Source organism: Chelonia mydas, chromosome 2, assembly GCF_015237465.2.
Source record: "Chelonia mydas isolate rCheMyd1 chromosome 2, rCheMyd1.pri.v2, whole genome shotgun sequence".
Lineage (NCBI taxonomy): Eukaryota > Metazoa > Chordata > Testudines > Cheloniidae > Chelonia > Chelonia mydas.
The window spans coordinates 143,021,062-143,047,983 of record NC_057850.1 but is presented as its reverse complement, the minus strand read 5'-3'; the positions used below and the strand labels follow the sequence as shown (position 1 = coordinate 143,047,983).

The 26,922-nt window shown below is 41.4% G+C and overlaps 1 protein-coding gene across 4 annotated transcripts in view; it reads left to right on the top strand.

The window, feature by feature from the left end:
* LPCAT1 (lysophosphatidylcholine acyltransferase 1) overlaps positions 1-25,470 on the top strand; it is a 184,050-nt gene extending 158,580 nt beyond the window's left edge. For all 4 annotated transcript variants that reach the window (XM_043540303.1, XM_037893384.2, XM_043540302.1 and 1 more), the window contains exon 14: positions 12,406-25,470. In XM_043540303.1, the coding sequence (XP_043396238.1) occupies positions 12,406-12,587 (182 nt within the window). In that variant the 3' untranslated portion in view covers positions 12,588-25,470. The remainder of the gene's footprint in view (positions 1-12,405) is intronic.
* The last annotated feature ends 1,452 nt before the right edge of the window (positions 25,471-26,922 follow it).

The window sequence follows — 26,922 nt, the reverse complement described above, 5'->3', positions numbered from 1 at the left end:
TCTGCTTACTAAAGCCACCCTATTTCAACCAGGTGACCATGAATTATATCACTCTCCTGAGCGTGACACAGAGAGATAAAGGACGGATGTTGTTTGAATGCCAGCAAACACCGGGACCATATGCTGCAATGCTTTGTTCCGCAATGATTCCCGAATACGTGCTACTGGCCTGGCGTGGTAAAGTGTCCTACCATGGAGGACGGAATAAGGCTGCCCTCCCCAGAAACCTTCTGCAGAGGCTTTGGGAGTACATCCAGGAGAGCTTTATGGAGATGTCCCTGGAGGATTTCCGCTCCATCCCCAGACAAGTTAACAGACTTTTCCAGTAGCTGTACTGGCCGCGAATGCAAGGGCAAATTAATCATTAAACATGCTTGCTTTTAAACGATGTATAATATTTACAAAGGTACACTCACCAGAGGTCCCTTCTCCGCCTTCTCCACCTTCAGGGTCTGGGAGCCCGCCTTGGGTGGGTTCGGGGGGTTTTGGGTCCAGGTCCAGGGTGAGAAACAGATCTTGCTGGTTGGGGACACTGGTTTGTCCACTTCCTTGCTGTGAGCTATCTACAACCTCCTCCTCATCATAGAATCATGGAATATCAGGGTTGGAAGGGACCTCAGGAGGTCATCTAGTCCAACCCCCTGCTCAAAGCAGGAACAGTCCCCAACTAAATCATCCCAGCCAGGGCTTTGTCAAGCCTGACCTTAAAAACTTCTAAGGAAGGAGATTCCATCACCTCCCTACGTAACGCATTCCAGTGTTTCACCACCCTCCTAGTGAAAAAGTTTTTCTAATATCCAACCTAAACCTCCCCCACTGCAACTTGAGACCATTACTCCTTGTTCTGTCATCCGCTACCACTGAGAACAGTCTAGATCTTTGGAACCCCCTTTCAGGTAGTTGAAAGCAGCTATCAAATCCCCCCTCATTCTTCTTTTCTGCAGACTAAATAATCCCAGTTCCCTCAGCCGTTCCAGTCCCCTAATCATTTTTGTTACCCTCCGCTGGACTCTTTCCAATTTTTCCACATCCTTGTTGTAGTGTGGGGCCCAAAACTGGACACAGTACTCCAGAGGAGGCCTCACCAGTGTCGAATAGAGGGGAACGATCACGTCCCTCAATCTTCTGGCAATGCCCCTAATTATACATCCCAAAATGCCGTTGGCCTTGTTGCCAACAACGGCACACTGTTGACTCATATCCAGCTTCTCATCCACTGTAACCCCTAGGTCCTTTTCTGCAGAACTGCTGCCGAGCCATTCGGTCCCTAGTCTGTAGCAGTGCATGGGATTCTTCCGTCCTAAGTGCAGGGCTCTGCACTTGTCCTTGTTGAACCTCATCAGATTTCTTTTGGCCCAATCCTCTAATTTGTCTAGGGTCCTCTTTATCCTATCTCTACTCTTCAGCGTATCTACCTCTCCTCCCAGTTTAGTGTCATCTGCAAACTTGCTGAGGGTGCAATCCACACCATCCTCCAGATCATTAATGAAGATATTGAACAAAACCAGCCCCAGGACCAACCCTTCGGGCACTCCACTTCATACCGGCTGCCAACTAGACACGGAGCCATTGATCACTACCGATTGAGCCCGACAATCTAGCCAGCTTTCGATCCACCTTATACTCCATTCATCCAGTCCATACTACTTTGATTTACTGGCAAGAATATTGTGGGAGACAGTATCAAAAGCTTTGCTAAGGTCAAGGAACAACACGTCCACTGCTTTCCCCTCATCCACAGAGCCAGTTTTCTCGTCATAGAAGGCAATTAGATTAGTCAGGCATAACTTGCCCTTGGTGAATCCATGCTGACTGTTCCTGATCACTTTCCTCTCCTCTAAGTGCTTCAGAATTGATTCCTTGAGGACCTGCTCCATGACTTTTCCAGGGACTGAGGTGAGGCTGACTGGCCTGTAGTTCCCAGGATTCTCCTTCTTCCCTTTTTTAAAGATGGGCACTACATTAGCCTTTTTCCAGTCGTCTGGGACCTCCCCCGATCGCCATGAGTTTTCAAAGATAATGGCCAATGGCTCTGCAATCACATCCGCCAACTCCTTTAACACTGTCGGATACAGCGCATCCAGCCCCATGGACTTGTGCTCGTCCAGCTTTTCTAAACAGTCCCGAACCACTTCTTTCTTCACAGAGGGCTGGTCACCTCTTCCCCATGCTGTGCTGCCCAGTGCAGCAGTCTGGGAGCTGACCTTGTTCGTGAAGACAGAGGCAAAAAAAGCACTGAGTACATTAGCTTTTTCCACATCCTCTGTCACTAGGTTGCCTCCCTCATTCAGTAAGGGGCCCACACTTTCCTTGACTTTCTTCTTGTTGCTAACATACCTGAAGAAACCCTTCTTGTTACTCTTAACGTCTCTTGCTAGCTGCACCTCCAGGTGTGATTTGGCCTTCCTGATTTCACTCCTGCATGCCTCAGCAATATGTTTATACTCTTCCCTGGTCATTTGTCCAATCTTCCACTTCTTGTAAGCTTCTTTTTTGTGTTTAAGATCAGCAAGGATTTGACTGTTAAGCCAAGCTGGTCGCCTGCCATATTTACTATTCTTTCTACACATCGGGATGGTTTGTCCCTGTAACCTCAATAGGATTCTTTAACATACAGCCAGCTCTCCTGGACTTCTTTCCCCCTCATGTTATTCTCCCAGGGGATCCTGCCCATCAGTTTCCTGAGGTTGTCAAAATCTGCTTTTCTGAAGTCCAGGGTCTGTATTCTGCTGCTCTCCTTTCTTCCCTGTGTCAGGATCCTGAACTCAACCATCTCATGGTCACTGCCTCCAAGGTTCCCATCCACTTTTGCTTCCCCTACTAATTCTTCCCGGTTTGTGAGCAGCAGGTCAAGAAGAGCTCTGCCCCTAGTTGGTTCCTCCAGCACTTGCACCAGGAAATTGTCTCCTACCCTTTCCAAAAACTTCCTGGATTGTCTGTGCACCGCTGTATTGCTCTCCCAGCAGATATCAGGGTGATTGAAGTCTCCCATGAGAACCAGGGCCTGCGATCTAGTAACTTCCGTGAGTTGCTGGAAAAAAGCCTCGTCCACCTCATCCCCCTAATCTGGTGGTCTGTAGCAGACTCCCACCACGACATCAGCCTTGTTGCTCACACTTCTAAACATAATCCAGAGACACTCAGATTTTTCTGCAGTTTCATACCGGAGCTCTGAGCAGTCATACTGCTCTCTTACATACAGTGCAACTCCCCCACCTTTTCTGCCCTTCCTGTCCTTCCTGAACAGTTTATATCCATCCATGACAGTACTCCAGTCATGTGAGTTATCCCACCAAGTCTCTGTTATTCCAATCACATCATAATTCCTTGACTGTGCCAGGACTTCCAGTTCTCCCTGTTTGTTTCCCAGGCTTCTTGCATTTGTGTATAGGCACTTGAGAGAACTTGCTGTTTGTCCTGCTTTCTTTGTATGAGGCAGGAGCCCTCCCCTTTCGCGTTCTCCTGCTCGTGCTTCCTCCCAGTATCCCACTTACCTCAGGGCTTTGGTCTCCTTCCCCCGGTGAACCTAGTTTAAAGCCAGCCTGCTTGCGAAGATGTTCTTCCCTCTCTTGGTTAGGTGGATCCCGTCTCCGCCTTGCACTCCTCCTTCTTGGAACACCATCCAATGGTGAAAGAATCCAAAGCCTTCTCTCCGACACCACCTGTGTAGCCATTCGTTGACTTCTACGATTCGACGGTCTCTACCCAGGTCTTTTCCTTCCACGGGGAGGATGGATGAAAACACCACTTGCACCTCAAACTCCTCTATCCTTCTTCCCAGAGTCACGTAGTCTGTAGTGATCCGCTCAAGGTCATTCTTGGCAGTATCATTGGTGCCCACGTGGAGAAGCAGGAAAGGGTAGCGATCCGAGGGCTTGATGAGTCTCGGCAGTCTCTCCATCACATCATGAATCCTAGCTCCTGGCAAGCAGCAGACATCTCGGTTTTCCCAGTCGGGGCGGCAGATAGATGACTCAGTCCCCCTGAGGAGAGAGTCCCGATCACCACTACCCACCTCCTCCTCTTGGGAGCAGTGGTCGTGGAACCCCCATCCCTAGGACAGTGCATCTCATGCCTTCCAATCGACGGAGTCTTTCTGTTACCTTCCCTAAAATGTATCATCTAGTCCACTCTCCACATTAGTACCTGTGGAGAGAACATGAAAACGGTTGCATACCTGTATCTGTGCTGCTGGCACATGGACGCTCCTCTTTCTTCTTCTGGAGGTCACATGCTGCCAAATTTCTTCACCGTCCTCCTGTCCCTGCTGCACAGCCTGCTCTGAATCTTCAGAACATTGTGCCCGTAGAAGCATATCCTGACGTCTGTCCAGGAAATCTTCAGTTTCTCTTATGCAACGCCGGGTCGATACTTGTTTCTCCAGACCTTGAACCTTCTCTTCCAATATAAAGACCATCTTGCACTTTGTACAGACAAAGTCGCTTCTGTCCTGTGGAAGAAAGACAAACATGGCACATCCAGTGCAGGTCACAACAGCTGAACACTCCCCATCCATATTACCTTCCTTCTACGAGCTTCCTCAGGAGTTGTAGTAACTACTCAGAGAAGCCAGCAAGATGAAAGCCTCAGTGGGCTCTCCCCAGCCAACTCCCAGGCAAACTCCCTCTGTTAGCCTCGCTGCTGTTCGCCACTCAGCTGGTTCGCAGCTGACTGGCTTTTTATAACAGTCAGGCCCACTCAAGGCTCACCTGGAACAAAGCACTCCCAATTCACACTTTTCAAACAAACAACCAGTCAAGCACACGGTCAAACTGTCCCCACAATAGAGACTCAGATACTCACCAACACAGCCTCCCTAATGCAGATCTTAGCATACCTCCTCTCAGACAGATTCCAGGCAAACTCCCTCTGTTAGCCTCTCTGCTATTCGCCACTCAGCTGGTTCGCAGGTCATCATCTTCCTCGCCCCCAAAACCTGCTTCCGTGTTGCCTCCCACTCCTTGGATGGAGTCAAAGCACAGGGTTGGGGTAGAATGGTATGCAGCTCATCATAGAAGCGGCATGTCTTGGGCTGTGAACCGGAGCGGCCGTTTGCCTCGCTGGTTTTTTGGTAGGCTTGCCTGAGCACCTTAATTTTCATGTGGCACTGCTGTGGGTCCCTGTTATAGCCACCGTCCTTCATGCCATTGGAGATTTTTTCAAATATTTTGGCATTTCGTCTTTTCGAACGGAGTTCTGCCAGCACGGATTCGTCTCCCAGTACAGCAGTCAGATCCCGTACCTCCTGTTCGGTCCATGCTGGAGCTCTTCGGCGATTCTGGGACTGCATGGTCTCCTGTGATGATGAGCTCTGCATGGTGACCTGTGCAGGTGAGCTCACCACGCTGGCCAAACAGGAAATGAGATTCAAAAGTCCGCAGGCCTTTTCCTGTATACCTGGCCAGTGCATCTGAGTTGAGAGCGCTGTCCAGAGCGGTTACAACTGAGCACTCTGGGATAGCTCCCGGAGGCCAATACTGTCAAATTGCGTCCACAGTACCCAAATTTGATCCGGCAAGGCCAATTTCAGCGCTAATCCCCTCATCGGGGGTGGAGTAAAGAAATCAATTTTAAGAGCTCTTTAAGTCGAAAAAAAGGGCTTAGTCGTGTGGACAGGTGCAGGGTTAAATCAAGATAACGCTGCTAAATTTGACCCAAACTCATAGTGTAGACCAGGCCTGAGTTTATCAAAAAGAAGATTGAGAGATGACTTGATTGCAGTGTATAAGTACTTCCATGGGGAAAAAATAGCAGGTATTTAGAATATACCAAAGAGGTCTTTAATCTGAAAAAGAAAGGCCTAACAAAAACCAGTATCTGGAAGCCAAAGCCAGACAAATTCAAATTGGAAATAAAGCACAATTTTTTTAACAGTGAGGGTGACTAACCATTGGAAAAAACTATCAAGGGAAATGGTGTATTCTCCAGCTCTTCATGTCTTCCGATCATGACTGATTCATAGATACTAAGGTCAGAAGGGACCATTATGATCATCTAGTCTGACCTCCTGCACAACGCAGGCTGCAGAATCTCACCCACCCACTCCTGAAAAACCTCACCTATGTCTGAGCTATTGAAGTCCTCAAATCATGGTTTAAAGACTTCAAGGAGCAGAGAATCCTCCAGCAAGTGACCTGTGCCCCATGCTACAGAGGAAGGCGAAATACCTCCAGGGCCTCTTCCAATCTGCCCTGGAGGAAAATTCCTTCCCGACCCCAAATATGGCGATCAGTTAAACCCTGAGCGTATGGGCAAGATTCACCAGCCAGATACTACAGAAAATTCTTTCCTGGGTAACTCAGATCCCACCCCATCTAATATCCCATCACAGGCCATTAGGCCTATTTACCATGAATATTTAAAGATCAGTTAATTACCAAAATCATGTTATCCCATCATACCTGGATACTTTTCTGGAACTTATGCTTTAGTTAAGCACAAGTTACTGGGATCAATATAGGGCTAACTGGATAAAATTTAAGCGCTTGTGGTACACAGGTCAGACTTGATGATCGAATGGGTCCCTTCTGGCCTTAAACTCTGTGAGTCTGTGAAGCCTACTGCAAAATTATTGTAGAAAAATATGTGAAAATTATATGTGGAAAAAGAAATCCATCTAGGCTTCACTACATTGTGCAAACCTATTAGAAGGCCTTATTCCCAAGATTTTGGACTGCAGCTTTCAACTCAAGCTATTGAGCCTAACCATTGTTTCTATCAGGGTCCACTTAGTTGCAGTTTCAACATGCCATTTTCCAGTACACATTCATATAATGTTCAACCTTTAAATTATTTCAGAATTTTTAAAAAGACTGCTCCATGCCTATCCCATAGTTTATGAGCCCCCTGTTTCCTGGGACTTAAATGTAATTCTTATGGGCCTTATGGAACCTCAATCCAAGTGCTCTCTCCACCAACTTCCTGGTGGTTATCACCTCAGCCAGGAAAGTTAGTGAGATTCCAAGCACTGATGGAAGACATACGGTCTTCCATGTGGATAAGGGGGTAGTGATACCCTGTCCTAAATTTCTTACCAAGGTGGTATCAGATTTTCATTTAAAACAAACCAACCTCCCCATTTTCTTCCCCAAACCATGCTTAAACTCAGGAGACCATGCCCAAACTCCATACCACACTCAAGATCCATACTTTAGATGTTTCCAGAATCCTTTATTATTCAGCTAGGAAAATGTATTCAGGAAACCATTCTATTTATTTGTGGCATTGGGACAGTCCATGAAAGGTCAGGCCCTCTCTTCCCAGAGATTATGCAAGTGCATCAGAATTTACCAACTAGCAGATACACTGCTTCTCTCGGGTATTAGGGCCCACTCAACTAGAGACCAAGCAACCTCTGCCAAATGCCTAAGAAATATTCCTACATCAGAGTCTTGGAGCTCAGCCCATATCTTTACTGAACACTGCACCCTGGATTTGGTTGCTTGATCAAGGACATGCCTGACTAATCTAATTGCCTTCTATGACGAGATAACTGGCTCTGTGGATGAGGGGAATGCAGTGGACGTGTTATTCCTTGACTTTAGCAAAGCTTTTGATATGGTCTCCCACACTATTCTTGCCAGCAAGTTAAAGTAGTATGGGCTGGATGAATGGACTATAAGGTGGATAGAAAGCTGGCTAGATCGTCGGGCTCAACGGGTAGTGATTAATGGCTCCATGTCTAATTGGCAGCCGATATCAAGCGGAGTGCCCCAAGAGTCGGTCCTGGGGCCGGGTTCGTTCAATATCTTCATTAATGACCTGGAGGATGGCGTGGACTGCACCCTCAGCAGGTTTGCAGATGACACTAAACTGGGAGGAGTGGTAGATATGCTGGAGGGTAGGGATAGGATACAGAGGGCCCAAGACAAATTAGAGGATTGGGCCAAAAGAAATCTGATGAGGTTCAACAAGGACAAGTGCAGAGTCCTGCACTTAGGATGGAAGAATCCCATGCACCACTACAGACTAGGGACCGAATGGCTAGGCAGCAGTTCTGCAGAAAAGGACCTAGGGGTACAGTGGATGAGAAGCTGGCTATGAGTCAACAGTGTGTCCTTGTTGCCAATAAGGCTAATGGCATTTTGGGTGTATAAGTAGGGGCATTGCCAGCAGATCGAGGGACGTGATTGTTCCCCTCTATTCGACATTGGTGAGGCCTCATCTGGAGTACTGGGTCCAGTTTTGGGCCCCACGCTACAAGAAGGATGTGAAAAAATTGGAAAGCGTCCAGCGGAGGGCAACAAAAATGATTAGGGGACTGGAACACATGACTTATGAGGACAGGCTGAGGGAACTGGGATTATTTAGTCTGCAGAAGAGAAGAATGAGGGGGGATTTGATAGCTGCTTTCAACTACCTGAAAGGGGGCTCTAAAGAGGATCAATCTAGACTGTTCTCAGTGGTAGCTGAAGACAGAGCGAGGAGTAATGGTCTCAAGTTGCAGTGGGGGAGGCATGTCCTTGATCAAGCAACCAAATCCAGGGTGCAGTGTTTAGTAAAGATATGGGCTGAGCTCCAAGACTCTGATGTAGGAATATTTCTTAGGCATTTGGCAGAGGTTGCTTGGTCTCTAGTTGAGTGGGCCCTAATACCCGAGAGAAGCAGTGTATCTGCTAGTTGGTAAATTGGTAAAGGTTGGATATTGGGAAAAACTTTTTCACTAGGAGGGTGGTGAAGCACTGGAATGTGTTATCTAGGGAGGTGGTGGAATCTCCTTCCTTTGTGATTTTTAAGGTCAGGCTGGACAAAGCCCTGGCTGGGCCGATTTAGTTGGGGATTGTTCCTGCTTTGAGCAGGGCGTTGGACTAGATGACCTTCTGAGATCCCTTCCAACTCTGATATTCTGTGATTCTATGATCAGATGCCAAAGTTGGGAGTGCATTTCTGCAATCCTTATTTTGATATCTGTAGGTATTACTCTTTAGATCCCTTTATTAATCTGGCAACTACTAGCTCATAACCATTCATCATCGTTCTATGCTTTGTCTGTGTGAATCTCACTTATGGTGTTTTTTCTTTGAGGTGTTTTTTTCCATCTGAGTCCCATGACCTGCCCTCATTCCTGCTCCATCAGAGTCCATTTCTTCTGGGATTATGAATTAGCATGCGTCAGGGCCACTCTATCATATATGCCCTTGGATCAGAGGGCATGTGGACATGCAGGGGGCTGGTCAAAAAATTCCAATCATACATGTGAGGCACATGCACTCCATAAGTGGGACATAGACAAAATATCTCTAAGAACAAGTTACTGCAAGATAAGTAAGCATTCAGCCTCATAAAGCCTCTCTTTCTATTTTTGCTTTTCCACACTTTGCTATGAGTGCTAGCAATAAAATTAAAGAAACTATATCTAAAGTGCTCTGTGTAGGTGATTCATAAATTGAGGTATAGGTCAATTTTATTCCCTTTTAAGAACAGGGAGAGCAGAGTGGACAACACAGAAGACTGAAGAGATAGGTGGGATGACTTTGAAACCCCTCACCTAATTCAAGAAAAAGTGGCATGTATGACCTTCTGTGCTGCAGAATGAAGAAGGGGACTCCTGCAAATTTTGACTGTAACAATGGGACTGCTGTTCTTTTAGGTTCTTCTCGTGTTCTCTTGCCTTCTTTTGCATTACATAAGTCCCATCTTCCATGTGTCATATTATGCCATCTGTATAAGATTTCAGGATTGTCACTCTGTCTCTGAAGCCAGTTATCTGTCAGTTAGTGTGAAGCAATGGAAATAGCTACAGGGATGGCTGAGCTCTTTTTGTTCAGATATCACCAGGTTCAATCATCACTGGGTTTCATAGTCTATTACTGTCCGATTTTTAAGTTCTCGGACATTTTGACTTTACATCCTTGCAGTGTACAGGTACGGAAAGGCCATGCCAAGAGTCCTAGACTGTTGTGATATCAGAGGTAACTCAGCCAGGCACCACCCTTATTCTGTAGTTAATTTGCATGCAGCAGTCTCATTGGTTGTATGAGGAAAACTGCACAGATGGTTGATTACTTGGCCCAGCTGCCACACCCATGTGTCCAACTGCCACCTGCACAAGCAACACAAATCTCCCAGCATAACGCCCCCGGACACAAATCAATACAATCACGCACATAGCAACACAACTAGCCTACACAATAACCACAAACATGCATGCCCCTCACCACAGCAGACACTCCTCATTCACCATCCACACAACTGTTCCAACACAACCCCCGAAGACACAAATCAACAATCACCCACACAGCAACACAGCCAGCACACACAATAACCCCAAACATCACTCTGAAACCTAGAATGTCTGAATCACTGTGAAGTGATAGAGACAGCTACAAGCATGGTTGAGTGCTCTTTGTGTTTAGAATATCACCAAATTCGTTTATCACTGGGATTCATAGTCTGTTAACTTCCAATTTTTAAGTTCTCGGCCATTTTCAGATTTTTTTACTCGCATGAATATGAATTGTACCTGTGTGACAGCTTTCAGCTACCAGTATTCTTGTAACTATCACATTTGGTGAGTGTAGTAAATGGTTCTGGTTCTGAAGGATTAGTTAATGTATAATAAAATTATATATTTTAAATATGTGATTGCGTTTAGTAAGAATTTTTTTAAAACTCTGTTTTAAATAGGTTTCAGAGTAACAGCCATGTTAGTCTGTATTCGTAAAAAGAAAAGGAGTACTTGTGGCACCTTAGAGACTAACCAGTTTATTTGAGCATGAGCTTTCGTGAGCTACAGCTCACTTCATCGGATGCATAGCATATCGTGGAAACTGCAGAAGATGTTCTAGGCAGAATGAGGTTTTTCAATTGATTAGGGAAACTGTGAGGATGAGTTTGGGTGTCCAGTCTTTGCTACCAGATGATATCAATGCAATGAAAGACTGCTCTTTGGTTGGGATTTTTTGTTTGTTTTTTGCCCAGTCATGCCAAAATGTACAGCTACTCCAAATAATTTTTCCAGAATTTTTTTTGTGAAGAGATTTTGTTTCCACTAGAGACTTCAGAATATGTTTAAATTCACTTCTTGGCCTCAGTTGAATATAGTCATTGCGTGGGGACTTTGGAGGCAGGAGGGAAAAATTCAGAATCAAATACACATTTTAAAGGATAGAATACATTTTTCAATGCATGACATAGGGCCAGATTGTGAGGTGCTGAACAACATCTTCTATTTCAGTCACAGGATTAAGGTCTGAGAGAGGACATGTGCTTGTAAAATGTATGATAAAACATGGAACAAAATATAACTGGCCATATTGTAACTGGATTGCAAAGGAAGGTGGAGGGATAGACTTGGTAAAATCACTCACCCTTTTAAACACCCATTCAAAGACTATCCAGTGCTCACCTAAGCAAAATGACTTCCCCCTCCACTAAGGACACATATCACCCCAAATGGGGTAAGGAAAAGAGGCTATTGCCACCTTCCGGTTCCATGCCAATCCAGATGCACATGGGGGAGCAGTTTGCACCTCTCTGCAGCTGTAGCATGTGTAGTGAAGACGCGCTATTCCAATGTGAGAGCGCTTTCCCATCAGCATAATTACTCCACCTCAGCAAGAAGCAGAAGCTATGTCGGCAGGAGAGCATCTACCACCAACATAATGCTGGTGTGGACAGCACAAAACTTGTGTTGCTCAGGGGATGGGCTTTTTCACATCCCTGAGAGACATAATTATATCGAGTTAGGCTGTAGGGTAGACCTGCCCTAAAGAATAGTGCAACCCTCGCACGCCTAGCACTCCAGGGAAATGAAGCACAATCCTTCCCCAAGCTTTTCTGGAATGGTGCAGTGATCAGACATATTCAAGCACTATTAATATATCATGTTTGTATGTAAAATACTATGAGGTATAGTGTGAATATAGCAATTGCTACAATTTGCACTTTACTGCCTCCAAAGTCAGCATCCTTTATGATGTGAAAATTTCTTCTTATGACTTGAGCTCTCCAAGGTATTTTACAGTTCCAGTCATGTCTGAGTAAATATCAGCACAACACTTAGTGGCAAGGTGCCAGTGCCAGATTCATTAATACAAAACAGAAGCTTTTTTGGCATAAAAAGGAAATCCTTTTTCACAAAGAGGTCTTGTTTGTTTCCTTTCCATCATCACATCAAGAGACAAAATTAAAAATCGGCTTTTCACAATGAGGAAAACTGTACTTACAAAGTGAAATGTTTTAGTTGAATTAGTAAATGAATACATTATTTTTTAATACACCTTTTTACTAGAGGTGCAGTTGTGGGAGGCTGGATATTGAAAGGGGAGGAGGACAATAGTGACAGTTTTCCTCTCGTAGAAGAGAATTATCAGTGAAACATGAATTGCTATAAGTATGCAAAAGTTAGATGGTCTTTGTTTTAGTGGTAGTAGCTTCCATGTAACACAAATGTCTGTTTTTTAGATGACTTCTACAGATATACAGAAATGTATCCAGACTTTGCAGAAGAGTATCTGTACCATGATCAGATGGAAGTTGAGAATTGTTTGAAGACTTCTCTTCCAGCCCCTAATGGATTCTGTACTGACTTCAGCCCCGAAAATGCTGATGATAAAAAGAATCCCCTGCAGAAGAAACTGAATTAAAACTGCAGACATCCTACTCCTCTCCTGGTGAGAGGAATATTTCCTTTCCTGGAATCTTCATAGTCACTCCAACTATACAGCAACTATAACTTTTGTGTGTGAAAGATTTACTACCTTAATACTGTTCTTTAATTCCCACATGCTGTATTTATCAATATCTTCAAGCTTAATTGTCAGGAGATGGGTTTTATTTTCATTTTTTTTAGAAAGGTCTTTGCAAGCCAAGAATATGATGTGCTTCATTATTAATGTGCATACTTAAAGGGAAGCTACATATTTATTTATATTTGATTGGTTAGTTTCATGTACAGAATGTTGCACAAAGTGTGCATGTATAAAGAATTGTAGCTAATATGGTGGTGAGTGCACTTTGGTGATGTTTTTTCCCTATTTAGGAAGGTGTTTGTTTAGGGCCAGATCTGCTGTCCTTATTCACATAGCAGTGTCACTGACTTCAGTAGGATTATTCTCATGAGAAAAGCAAGCACATTTTGGCCCCTTGTGTTGGTTTCAGTAAATAGTCAATTATGAAAAAAAAAAATTTTTGACCAAGGATTACTTGCTTTTTATTTTTGTTGTTAAATCATAAAGTTGTCTCTATCTTTCAGTCCATTACATGGTAGAATCAAAAGGGAAGGGGCGTTAGCTCCCGTACATTTATTCTCATATACTTATCTGCAGACCACAGTGAAATATGGAATGCTTTCAAAACAGACATGATATGTCTATGTGTACAAATGTGTGGCAAACAAACCATGCTTTTCTGTAAAATTATTCAAACATTTCCACTTATTAATTATATGAGGAATTTATTATAAACTAATCCCTTATGTATTTAATTTAGATATTAACCAGGAATCACACAGGTGCAGCTTCTTTGGTAAAAATCTGATGACAGATACACGTGCACATGTGTGCATATACAGTCAAATACATATTGTAATGTGGAATAAAGATTTTTATCAGCATTAATCTGGAAAGATTGCATTAGTTAGGAGTGGCAAAGCCATAAGTGAGTTATATAAGACATCCCAAAGGAATGCCTTAAAACTTTATATTACTATGGTATATATTCTGTATGATGCAGATGTTACCCCAAAAAAATTAGGAATGTTTCACAGAAGTTTTAAAAAATGTTATTGGCACTATTTCTTATTTCTTTCCTTTTGTAAATCTAGGTACTTTAGTTACAAGGAATAAAACTGAGCAGGGCTCAGAAGGAGAGAGACATCAAAACTAATATAAAAAACTTCCCAAAATTATGTAGTTTTTCTGAATATAAAAGTCTCAGAACTTGAAAGCCCACAATGTGCCTTTAAGGGCTAGAAGCAATGCTGGCTCCCAATGGGACCAAAGGAATTTCTTTCCTTCTTAATGGTAAAAATTCTTAATCCTGCATGGTTAGTAACCCCATTACTAACCCTGTAGAGCTGCACTATATCAGACTTCAAAACTCAGGCATTTTTATAATTAGAAAAGCAGACACTGACTTAGGATTTGAATCTTGTCCATCCTTGGCCAACAAACAGTGCTAATTTCAGGCCATAGGTGGAGAGGGGAGAGAGAAGGAGGAGGAAGTCTTTCTCTGGCTGGTTGGTTTTTAAAAATGGCAATTGCTTGAAACTGGTTAAGGTTTAGAATGTGTCCTGGAGAGACATATTAACATGTAGAGGGCAGATGATTTCATTAAAAGTAAGTAATCAATAAATTATTGCACATATATATGCAAATTATCATACATGTAGCACATTGTTGTGTATAGTATGCTACATACTACACACACCATACAGTAGAACTTCAGAGTTCTAAACACCAGAATTACAAACTGACCCGTCAACCACACACCTCATCTGGAATCAGAAGTACGCAGTCAGGCAGCAACAGAGACAAAACAAAACAGTACAGTACTGTGTTAAACGTAAACTACTAAAAAGAAAGGGAAAGTTTTAAAAAAAAGATTTGACAAGGTAAGGAAACTGTGCTTATTTCACTTAAATTAAGATGGTAAAAAGCAGCATTTTTCTTCTGCATAGTAAAGTTTCAAAGCTGTATTAGGTCAATGTTCAGCTGTAAACTTTTGAAAGAACAACCATAATGTTTTGTTCAGAGTTACGAACATTTCAGAGCTACAAACAGCCTCCATTCCCAAGGTGTTTGTAACTCTGAAGTTCTCCTGTATGTGGAGATACTCTCTCTATGTGGTATATTGTGTAATAATATGTAAAATTAACATAATATTAATTAATGCCTAACCTACATGTTGTTTACTTCTTCTCCTCCTCCCCCTCCCACCCGCAACCCCAGGACTTGCTCTAACATTATAAATTTCTGAGCAGCTTCAAACAGTCACCATTTTTAAAAGGAAATTAACCTGACAGAAATTTTTTTCCTTGTTTTCCCCAAATAGGGAATTTACCAACACCCTGAAACCACAGTGGACTGAGAAACACAGTGAACAGTACTCGGTCCTGGAATACTGTTAGATTTAACATCCAGCAACTTGCAGCAAAACAGGGCTAAAAATGGGAGTTTTTAGATGCTTGGAAAATATTGAAATTTTGACATTTTTAGGTATAATACAAGAAAAAATATTCTGGGTTAATTTTAGATGTTTTGGCACCTGCTGGCACTCTTACATTTGGGCTCATGCTCTCTGCAGCACCTAGATTTACAGGTGGAGGACTATAAAAAAGTTCCAATAATTTTAATCTAAAATTGTTTCTCTGTGACACATATGAGATATACAGAATACATGGTGCAATGAGGTTTAACATTTTTATCAGGAGTCACTTGTGATGACCTACATAAATTGCTTATTGCTTTTCCTGTTAGTAATACTGCCATCCTATTCTTATACCAATAAAGCCCTTATAGCAGACTAAATGATCATATATTATGTACTGAAGGTAGCTATAGACTCAGCCAAAGATTCATTAATCTGAAGTTCTATAACAAACCTTTTTGGAAAATCCCTGAAAACAAACAAACAAACAAAAAAAACACTTGTAAAAAAAAATGTAAAACTTTAGAAACCCAAGCCATCCAAAGATTCCACTTCTAACCTCTCCACCCCTGAAAAACATTAGAAGGTATAGAAATGCTTAGTGGAGATCTCCCAAAGAATCTTAACTCTAGCCCTCTACTGTTACCAACTTCCATATTCCAGCCTTCCTTCTTTCCTTACATACCTGCCATGTAAGATGTGATCTCTTAATTAGTGCTTTTTCCTGAAAGTTTAATTAAAATTTTCATTTTTGTAAAGACTTTTAAAAGTCTATAGTCTGTGTCTGTGATTCTTACATTTGGAAATGCCAATATAACATGGATTGTATAGTCTTGGTTTTATAGCTCTAATGCCAAGAATGATTCTTCACCACTAAAGTCATTGATCTTTCCCTTTTATTTCCCTAAGCAAGGGTTAGAGGCCGAGGGAGTAGGGCTAGATACATAAAGGAACGCATAAATTTTAGGCCCCTTGAAAATCACAGGAACATCACTGCACTTTGCAAAGTCTGATTTAGGTGGTTACGCTCTCTATACAGTGCACAGGGAGATCTACAAAAGCCAGCATACTAGCTAGGGAGTGACCCAAGCTAGTCAGCGGGAGATGCCAATGACAGAGGTGTGTCCTAAAACCCACTCCTCTCATGGAGATAGGCAACTGAACCCAGGCTACTGGGAGGCACCTATGTCTGCTAGTGATTCACAACTGGGAACTCCTATCTTGGAGTCAGGCAGTTTAGGCACATATGGTATTGCTTGTGAGAATTAGCTAAGCACCTGCTTCACTCCACCCAAAACATACCACATGTGTGTTGCCGCCACCACCACTCATTCTATAACTTGGAATGTGGGAGACACATGTTCAATTCCCTCATTCGCCATGCGGGGAGAAGGGGAGAACGAAGTTGCCTACCTCCCAAGGGAGTGCTCTAACTACTGAGTTACAGAATATTCTTATGTGGGGTTCCATCAGTCTCTCCTGGTGAAGTTATTCCATATTGGATAAATATTTAGTGGGCCAGAGAGTGAGAGAATGACTCTATAGTCTGCTGGTTAGGGTAACCATTTAGGAGGTGGGATAGCCAGGGTCCAGTCCGCCTGCTCCCAATGACTCTAATTATTTATACAGTGGAACAACTTTACCAGTAAAGATTGAGGGATCCCTGCATCAGACTCTCCCATAGCTCGGATGTTAGATCACTCTTCTGTTCAGATCCTTTCTCCCCGTCTAGCAAAGGGAAGAAAGAAAGGGAATCCTGGGCCTCCCAGATGAGTGCTCTAACTACTGAGATAAAAGTTATAAGTTTACCTCCACTAGCCAGATTTTGAATGGGATCTGATCCAGTAGGCAGCTTCTGAGTACACCTATGGGATCAGGCCCTGCACACAAATTTAGGCAGATAAACCCCTATCTTCCCCATTTTCTGAATTGCTCTGCAGCTTAGGCAGGAGATAGGCATCTAGATGCCTAGAGGGAGGCAGCAGTGCTTATGGCCAGAGGCAGAAACTTAGGCTGCTAGGAAACTTTTACTCTGAAAATATAGGCCCTGAGTGAATTTAGGTGTCTAGAGGATTTAGTGGGAGTTTTGTGAATTGTAGTAGAGCCTAAAACTTGGATTTAGGTGCCTAAACCCAGGCATAGGCGCCTAAATCAGGTTTAGGCACCAAAGTACCTTTGTGAATCTAATCCTTTGTATCTGTAGGAAAATGAGCTGTGTGGCTAATCACACATAATGGCTTACATATTAACTTCAGGGAACAGTGGACTATATTTATAGTTTATGTCGTCCTGAAGTCAGTGATGTAAACAGATCCCGTTTATCTTTGAATAGTACTTTATGTAATCAGTGGGGACCAGATTCTATCACCCTTAATTATGTTGACTAATTCTTCACTCCACATGCAATCCCACTAATATCAATGGGATTACATACAGAGCAAACTACTACTCATTGTAAGGTTGATATAATGTGGTCCTGCAAGATTAAAAGTGGAGTAATCTAGTAAGAAATGTTCTTTACTGTTGGAGTCACTGATTACCTATCTGCTCACTGGAAATAATTTTGTATCTAAATTTCCCTTTGTTTTGATGAGGATGGTTTGGTTAAGGTTATTGGACGGATGACTTTAAAGAGGTATTTCTATACCTTCCACTGATTTTTTTTTTTTTAATGGAATCTTAACTTGGGATCTTTCCAAGGATTCCAAAGTTTAGGGATTTTTTAAAATGGTAACTTTATTGGTCTGTTCAATCGGAACTTCAGGTTAAGTTTTTGTCTGACAATTTCCTTAGATTTTTTTTTTTTTAAGTTAAAATGCTATGGGGAGCGAGGACTTCAGCAGACCTATCATTCTACATAGGAATGGATCCCAATCATTCCCCTTTTTGGCCTTCCTCTTTATCTTTCTCCTCTCACTCTTTTGTGCTCATCACTTTACTAACTGAATAATTACGCACCTAAAGTAACCAAAGTTACATGTGGTATTCTCACATAATACCTTTGGAAGCCACAACTAGGGGCTGCATTAACTTTCTGGTAAATTCCCCATGGCATTGGTTGGGGCACAGTGTGCATCCACCTTCTGTCCCTTCCACCACATTCAGAGAGAGCGCGTATGCCATGTAAGATATGCCATGTAAGGTATGGAGGAAACCAACCATATCTTTCACTGCAAGCAGTTCTACCCCACATGTGGATCTTGTTACATTATGTACTTGTAATAGACTATATTGGCCACAGCAAATGTTTATTCTTCCAAATTTTATAAAGTTGCAAGAAATTACTGAGCATGCCTTTTTGAAAGATCAGTTTGTAAACTAAATCAGAAATTGTCTCATACCATAGAATTTCCAATGTATGTTATAATCATTAGTCAGAATTTTGTTTCTCTATGCTCAAAGGGAGTACAGTCTTCTGTCACTGCCATGTTTACTAATTCCATTATAAAATTCTCTATTCATGAGCCACAAAATTATTCCTATGGGGAAACAACTGGGTGATAGGGAACTGATTTGCTTCCTCTCAGGAGGCAAAATAACTACCAAGAGAAGTAAATAAAACTAATGGTTTTGCTTGTAGGAGTAGAGCAAGACCTCAGTTCATATTTAGTGCTTATCACATTTGTAAACTGATTCATCCCCAGAGTTGGTCGAAATTACACATAAATAAGTTTTCACATTGTTCACTTCATAGAAGCATGTAGTAGATATGCTTCTGAAGAAAAAATGGTTGCATTTTAATGTTTTCTTGAAGTAGTTCTAGTAAATATTCCAAACAATAAATGTAGAGGTTGCCTTGATCAAGAAAGTCAAGTGATCTCTATATTCGGTTAAGGCAGAATCTGTACTGGATCACCTTTGGTAATCTTATCATTAAAAGGATTTTCACAAATTATGCTATCATATATTAAGTACAGCACTAATTTCCCATCTTTTCATGTGCTGTAATATTTATACTGCTTACTGTATTTTTCACTCCATGCATCTGATGAAGTGGGTTTCAGCCTACGAAAGCTTATGCCCAAATAAATTTGTTACTCTCTAAGGTGGCACAAGGACTCCTTGTTGTTTATGTTAAGTACTGTAATTTTATTACACCAAAATACTAAATATTTCTATAATTAAAACACTATTTTTGCCCCACGCCATGGAAATAAAAAAGAATTTTTAATTTTCTGTCCCAAGAGACTTACTGATCACTTGATTTTCTTTTTCTTCTAATCTGTAGTGACTATAAGAACATACAATGCATATTAGATTCAGCTCAAATGTGACTAATGTACTGAAAAGAACTCTTAAGACCTCAAAAGCAATATTGAACATAGCAATTACTGTGCAGCTCTCCTTATCTACCTATCTGTATTATCATTTTCTATAGATCACATTAGAGTAATATCTAAAGTGCTGTGAAGCTAGGTTTCTTTAACAAAGGCTTATTTTTTGTAAACATTTCAGTTATGGTGTGGAAGCTTTAACATATAGTTGGGTCTTCAGCATGCTCTATAATAGGTCAAGACTTTGACTATCTTTAATCTTCTCAGGTTGCTCATTCCATTAAAAAAAACCCTTTCAGCTGACATCATGCTACTTCCAGCTTCCATGTACTTTGCCAGTTGTTTGTTAGTTGCATCAGCCTAGAGAACCACAGCTGTCTTGGCAGGTTGCGGATGGAAAGGCAGCTACTGATGTACTAGGGTCCTGCTCCATTCATGGCTTTGAAGATGAGGACCCGGGCTTTTAATTTAATCAGAAATTATGGTTGAGCTAATGTAGGATGCAGAGTTCAGGGATGATTTGCTCTAGGGCCCAGATTTTTAAAGGTATTTAGGTGCCTGAGTCCCATTTGACTGTTTTGAGAATCACAGTCAGGTATAATGTGTTTCAGTATTCAGCTTTCAGAGTGGTAGCCATGTTAGTCTGTACCAGCAAAAAGAACAAGGAGTACTTGTGGCACCTTAGAGATTAACAAATTTATCTGAGCGTAAGCTTTCGTGGGCTAAAGCCCACTTCATCAGGTGCACGCAGTGGAAAATACAGTAGGAAGATATATATATTTACAGAGAACATGAAAAAATGTGGATTGCCATACCAACTCTATCGATTAGTCTCTAAGATATATATATATCTTCCTACTGTATTTTCCAGTGCATGCATCTGATGAAGTGGGCTTTAGCCCACGAAAGCTTATGCTCAAATAAATTTGTCTCTAAGGTGCCACAAGTACTCCTCGTTCTTTTAGTATTCAGCTTGGAGGTGATAAACACATGAACCAAGATTTTTGAAAACTAGAGTCTAAAGTTGTGGTTCTAAATCCATATTTAGACACAGATAAATGGTCTGATTTTCAAAATTGCAGGTCCCACTGGGCTGAGCACTTTTATCTCTCAGACCACCTATTTTAGGTGCCTAACTATGAATTTAGGAAACTAACTTGAGCTGTTTCTAAAAATCTTGATCATGTATCTTTATAGCCACATCTGGTTTTTCCATGTGGCTTTTCCTTCCTCTGAAAGGAAGAAGGAAAAGCTCCTAGCAAGTTGAAAGTGAAGGTAAGCATTTCCAACCAGTACCACACTTGGTTGATGAGTCCAGCAAGGCCCCATGGTTTGGTTTACTGTCAAATGAAGGGTAGACATCACAATGGGGACAGCACAATGAGGACAGAACTAATTCTTCTAAATGTTTTCTGTTTCGAGGCAGACTTACTCCAGTCTTGCCTCTGTCCAGTTGAGGCAGCTGCTCTTTGTTCAGGTGCCAGTCTCTTTCAGGCATTGTGACATCTTGTGAGGGCAACTTTCTGTGTCTGTTTAAAAGGAACTATACAGCTGGAGGTCATTGAGACCATAACCTGAGATGTCTAATCATTTCTTCAAGTAGCCTGATGTGTATATTGAAAAGAAGGAGACAGATTAGACCTCTCTGGGATGCCACATGGAAATGTTCTTAAAGAGGTATGACCCTCTGGAACCTAGTGGGAGGAATGACTAGAGCCCTTGTAGTGTTGGTGTATGTACTCTAGCCATATCACGCAAATAGATCAAAAGCACCTTGTGATCAATTGTGTCAAAAGATTCAGAGATTTAACAGTATGAGCACTGAGACTGGATCTCTATTATAGCCATGAGAAGATAATCCATTAGCACTATCAAGGCTTGTGTCCATGGAGAAATTTCCTGTATCAAGTATTGGTGAGGGTCAAGCAGACTATTGCATTTTTCAGGAAGGCTGGAAGGCTTGCTTTCTGGAAAGGTGATGTGAATAATTTCAATGGCATTGAATTGAATTCTGTTTGGCTTTCACCAGTCAGGGGGACAGGAGTGTTCCTTGTTTTGCAGATGGGAGCTCAACATTTTTTAGGCCTTCTTTCATCATATGCAATGGGACCAGGCTTGGGTGGCAGAGTGGTGGTTGCTTTCTAATCTGACTAAGTTTTCTGTCTCAGAAAGTTCATCTTAAATTGAATTTTCTGTGGAATGGCATGAGAGCTCTTTGCAGTAGTCAATATTTTGGTCTGAGGTTTGATTTATGTAAGCCAGGTTGACTTGCAAGTTCATTATGCAAAATAATTTTGCTGACTGACTTTTGAAGCTGTTATGGCAGGAGACAGGGACTCTCATTTCCTTTAGTGAAGTGGCATAATCCTGTACTAAGCCCATTGTGCTGTCAGCAGATGGGTTCAGATCAGATTTTTACACTCCTGGAGTTGAATCTGCCTCCATGCTTCATCTGACATCCTCACTGATGAGCCATGAGGATCTCTGAGATCAGTGCAAGCAAAGGCATGTTGTTTGGGGCCAAGCCATTGATAACTGTGGTCAAGCCATTGATGTCAGTGGTCATCTGTGGTTACAATGTCATCAGTATGTTGGCCTCATGGATGGATAATGTGCTCTTCTAGGAACTTATGAAAACTGAAAGGATTCAGAAGTTTTGGAATATCAGCCAGCTTTCATTACCCTGAAGAGGTGGCCATTATCTTTGTCTGGGTGAGGTGGTGGTTGGACTAGGAGACCGATATGTTTAGTATGTCCCCAGTGTTCTCTCCAAGGCTGAAGATTAGGTTTCACATATGCAGGGATGGAATTGGGCCAGGCTACCCAGTCATCTTAAGACTACCATCTGGCTCTCCAAAATCTCAATTTAAAATTAAAATTTTTGGGAAAAATAAATCCGAAACTATTATGGTGTCATGTAAAACTCTGAAATGCAAACTGAGTGCAGTGATGTCTGCTGAGAATCTTAAACACCTCACCAATTCTCTGAGCTGTTAAGTCACATGCCCAGTGATGATGATTTAGAAGTGAGCTGTTTTACTGCTGGTGAAAGAATATAAGAAAGGGGAGGGACAACCATATTATTCAAGATTTGCACAATGTACTGTGAGCGACATTCCATTGAGATGCCAGGAATGGGTGGCATTTGAGAGTACCAGCACTTTTCTTCACTCCAATCTTGACCTACAGAGCCAAAAAGCCAGAGGATGGCTTGGTTGGACTTCTGAAGACATGAAGACAGAACCAGTCCCACAGAGCTCAATACAACATCTATGCCTCGCCACTGAGCAGCCTGGCCTGGTCCCAGAATAGTGGTGACCTGGCCTGCTAGGGCGTTAATGTGGGGCCCAGGCTACTTCCACCCTGGATCTTGTTGGCACTGTTTAGGCTGAGGCATCGCTGCAACTGTTATACTCAGGTCATATTTACAAACTTTTCTTCACAACCATGAGGGTCAGAAACTTTTGAAATGAAAGCTGAGGCTCTGATGCCATCACAGGACTTTGGGAGGCAGGGCCCTAGGCAAATGGCTAATTGTGTCTATAGAGTACCCCCCACACACACAAACACGCATTCAAGCCTTGCATATGTGTTCAGTGGAGTGAGTGAGTCACAAGAGTCTGTAAGAAATCCCTGGTTTCTATGCAGGACAAGATATCAGATATTAGAATGGCTCTCCTTTGCAAACCACATCAAAGACATACAGTTAGTTCCATTCTAGTAAGTTTTCAGTTTATTTGATTGGAGACCTTTAGGTTACTCTTATCCGCTATAGATAGAAACATATGAAGTGTTATTCTGATACATTATTTTCAAAGAAAAATGTAGCATAAGAAACAAACAAAATAACAAAGGGATCAGTTAAGACAAGTTGGTTTTTCTGAAGGAAAATGCCCACTTACCACCCACCTGAAATGACTCCAAGTCTACAGCTTGCATATAAAGAGCTTTTGTATGTTTTGAAAAGTTGGGACTTTTTAGAAAAACACATGACCTACAAAATCTGAGTTGCGTATGTTTTGTAATAGTTACTGGTGGGTATTTTTTTACATTATCACCCTAGGTGGTGAGTGCCCATTACGCTATCATTTGACAATGTAGTGAACAGTTTGTTCTCGCAGATGCTGGAGAAAGGTGAAGCTGTAAGATTTTTCATGTTACCATGGTACTGAAAATGGAATTCATTTGACTTCTAAGGAATTTCTAAGTCTTTGAGTTTATATGGGAAATCCCAAATACATGTTTTTTTGTCACTAGCATGAAAATAATTTTGTATTTCAAATACTGAAGAAATAAACTGTAAAGATCTTGTATGCTGTAAGTATATATTTTTGTCATATATTGTCTTTTATTGTAAACTAGATATTTCTTATATTTTGGAGGGAAGGTTTAAGCAAGTCAGTGTTGTGACTAGTTTTCTAATCAGAAAATCAGTTTTTAAATAATCAAAAACTGAAACTGTTTAAAAAAAAGAGGTAGAATAAAATTCCTTAAAGAAGTTACACTTGAGTCTATTAGCAACCGTATATATTTAAGTAGACAAAAAAGCTAAGCTACTGTAGCTGCTTGTCTGCGTAGTAATTTGCCTAGTGATTTGTTTACATTATAATTTTACTGCTTATTGTAATAACTTTTTAGGGGTATTAAGAGCCCCATGTAAATCAGTAAATGTTAGAGAATTACAACTAAACAATGTGGTAATCTTTTTAAAGAAGAAGAGTTTATGTTCTGAGGACCAAGGCTATCTACTAACTTTGTATTATATATATATTTAATTTCAGTGTTGCAACATTCTGCTCAGTGGGACCATTTTCTGACCTTTTTGTAATTCCTAATGTCCCTCCAGGTGTCTAAGAAAGACTCCTAGTTTGATCATTGATACTGGTTTATCTTTTTTTGGAAGAATAAAAGTTGAGTGGTCAAGCAAGTTGCAAATATTTCAGAAAAAAATATTTAATGTTTTAAAATCTCTTGAATTACCATTAAACTAGGATCAACATAGAGTTATGATGTATTGTGACATATTACATTATTAGTTTTTTAAATAGAGGATTTAAATTGGGATAGAAAACTTAGTCTTTCATTTATTTTTATTTTTAATTTTTTGCTACTCCTGCTTCCAGTATAGACTACTGCCATAAATAGAATAATTCTAATTGGGCCAGTGACCTGTGCCAGTATGGCAGTTCCTCTGTTCTTATTGAAGAAAGCCAGTTTTGTAAGAAGCCACTTATTAGGTATTAGTGGCCCATTCCACCTCTAGTTGAAGTCAGTGGCATAAAACTCTCATAAACTTCAGTGCTGCTGGATCAAACCTTCTATTTAAATAAAGACACTCTGGCAACAAGTTTAACTTGTATCCTTTGAATATAATACATAAAACAATATATAGTTATAATGAATAGAAGCATCATAATATTGATGGTTTTTTCTACTGTAGATGTCCCTACTAGCAAGTTTCTATGGTATATATGTACATAGACCATTATCTTTGAACTGAATTATATTTCGTAATTTTTTGAAAAAGGAAAGGAAAGTAATCAAATGTATTGTTCGGATAGTGGAGGTACTTTGATAGATGTTAACCCTTTTCTAAATGAGGTATAGTTTCAGTGCTAAAAAAATGATTCTATAGTTTTTATTAAAATGCATGGAAAACAACATATTTAAAAAACTGGTTTTGTGTTTTGTATATTTTCTCAATTTTTAAACAGTCTGGGTCTAGCAGTACCTCCTAATACCAGTGATGTTCAGTAAGTAATTTCATAAAGGAAATACCTCAACTTGAGCAAATATTTTTTTCTTGTTAATTGTCAAGTGAATTGAAAATATGTCTTCTTTGATATTGATTATGAAGTGCTATAAACTGAACTGAGCCAAGCAGTAATGTAATTACGTAAGTTTAAACCATGCTTTGAGTGGTATGCTGATTTATTAAAAGAGAATTGATGTCAGTATTTATGAATGATTCCAGGAGCTTCTTATGAGTGTTAATGTGCATTAGGGAATAACTGCTCATTTTGCTCAATGGGACATTTTCCTTGTGACTCTCTTGCTGTAAATTGAATTTTCAGTGTGAAGCCAAATTAAAAAAAACCACAACAAAGTGTTTGGTTTTCTTTTGCTTTTTTGCTTTAAGTTTTTGATATTAACCGCAATGGTCACAACAATAAGAAACGATATAAATGTTAAATAATTTGTAAAATTAAATCCCTATACAGCAACCAAAATACTTTACTGGTATAAACCCTCAAAGGAAGCATGGAAGGGAGCTTGAAATTTACATGATTCTTATAAGTACTCTATAAAAGGGGGAATATCAAGTAGGAGTAAGAAGATGGTATTATCTATATAGAGAGCATTAGTGTGAGCATTACTAGAATACTGTGTCCAGTTCTGGTGTCCACACTTCAAAAAGGATGTTCCAAATTGGAAAGCGTTCAGAAAAAAGTGATTCAAGGCCTGGAAATGATTCAAAGATTGGAAAATAAGCCTTACAATGATAGACTAAAGCCCAATCTATTTAGTTTATGCAAGATAAAGTTAAGAGGTGATTTGTTCACACTCTATGAGTATCTGCATGACTAAGAGATTTCAGATAGTCAAGAATTCTTTAATCTAACAGAGAAAGGCATAAAAAGATCCAAAGGCTGGAAGCATTCAAATTGGTAATAAGGCACACATTTAACAGTGAAGGTAAGTAAGCTGTTGGCCCCTTACCGAAACTTTGGTTGGCCCTCTCCAACCAAAAACGGAGAAAGGGGAAGGGCTGAAGAGTCAAGATCCTGAGACTGACAGTCCCCAGGGCCAATGGGAAGAGTCCTCCAACTCAGCCAGATTGACAGGGTGGGCAGACCAATGGGGGAGTTGAGAGCCCAGGGCCCATTCTCTGTGAGAGCTGGAGTTGCCAGGACAGAGTAAGGCAGAACCAGGGAGAATGCTGCAGCCCAGAGGCAGATCTGAGCTGAAGGCAGAGCAGCAGCCCAGAGCCAGAGCAGCAGAGACCGGCCACACTGATGGTGAGCCAGGACTGAACTACAGTGGGGAGCTGCAGGGCCAGAACCAGGATAGCGGAAGGCTAGCCATGCCACAAGTAATATTGGAGCTGAGCACAGTGAGCAGCTGGGGAGAGCAAGGTGGGGACCCTGGGCAGAGAGGGCCCAACACAGGAAGATATTGCCAGACAAGAGGGTCATGAAGGCTGGACTTCTGGGGGCAGCAGTGCAAACCTGACAGGAGAACCAATACTGAGAAGGGTCTCACCATCTGGACCCTGAGGGCATGTAGCTACCACCAGAGCAGGTGTCTTACCCATGGTATCAAGGCAGCAAATGCAAGTCCTGAGAAGGAGGCCTGGGACATGTAAAGAATAGGCTGTGAATTTTCTTGAGTTCCAGAGACTGTTGTTTATGGTGTTCACCATGCCTTGATCCTTTATTTTTTACCATCCCTTATTTTTTACTACTGATGTCTAATTGCATGTGGTTTAAATTCACTGTAGTGATCACTAGATCAGGGAAGTAGCCAGTGAGGAGAGAGTGCACCAGAATGGGGACAT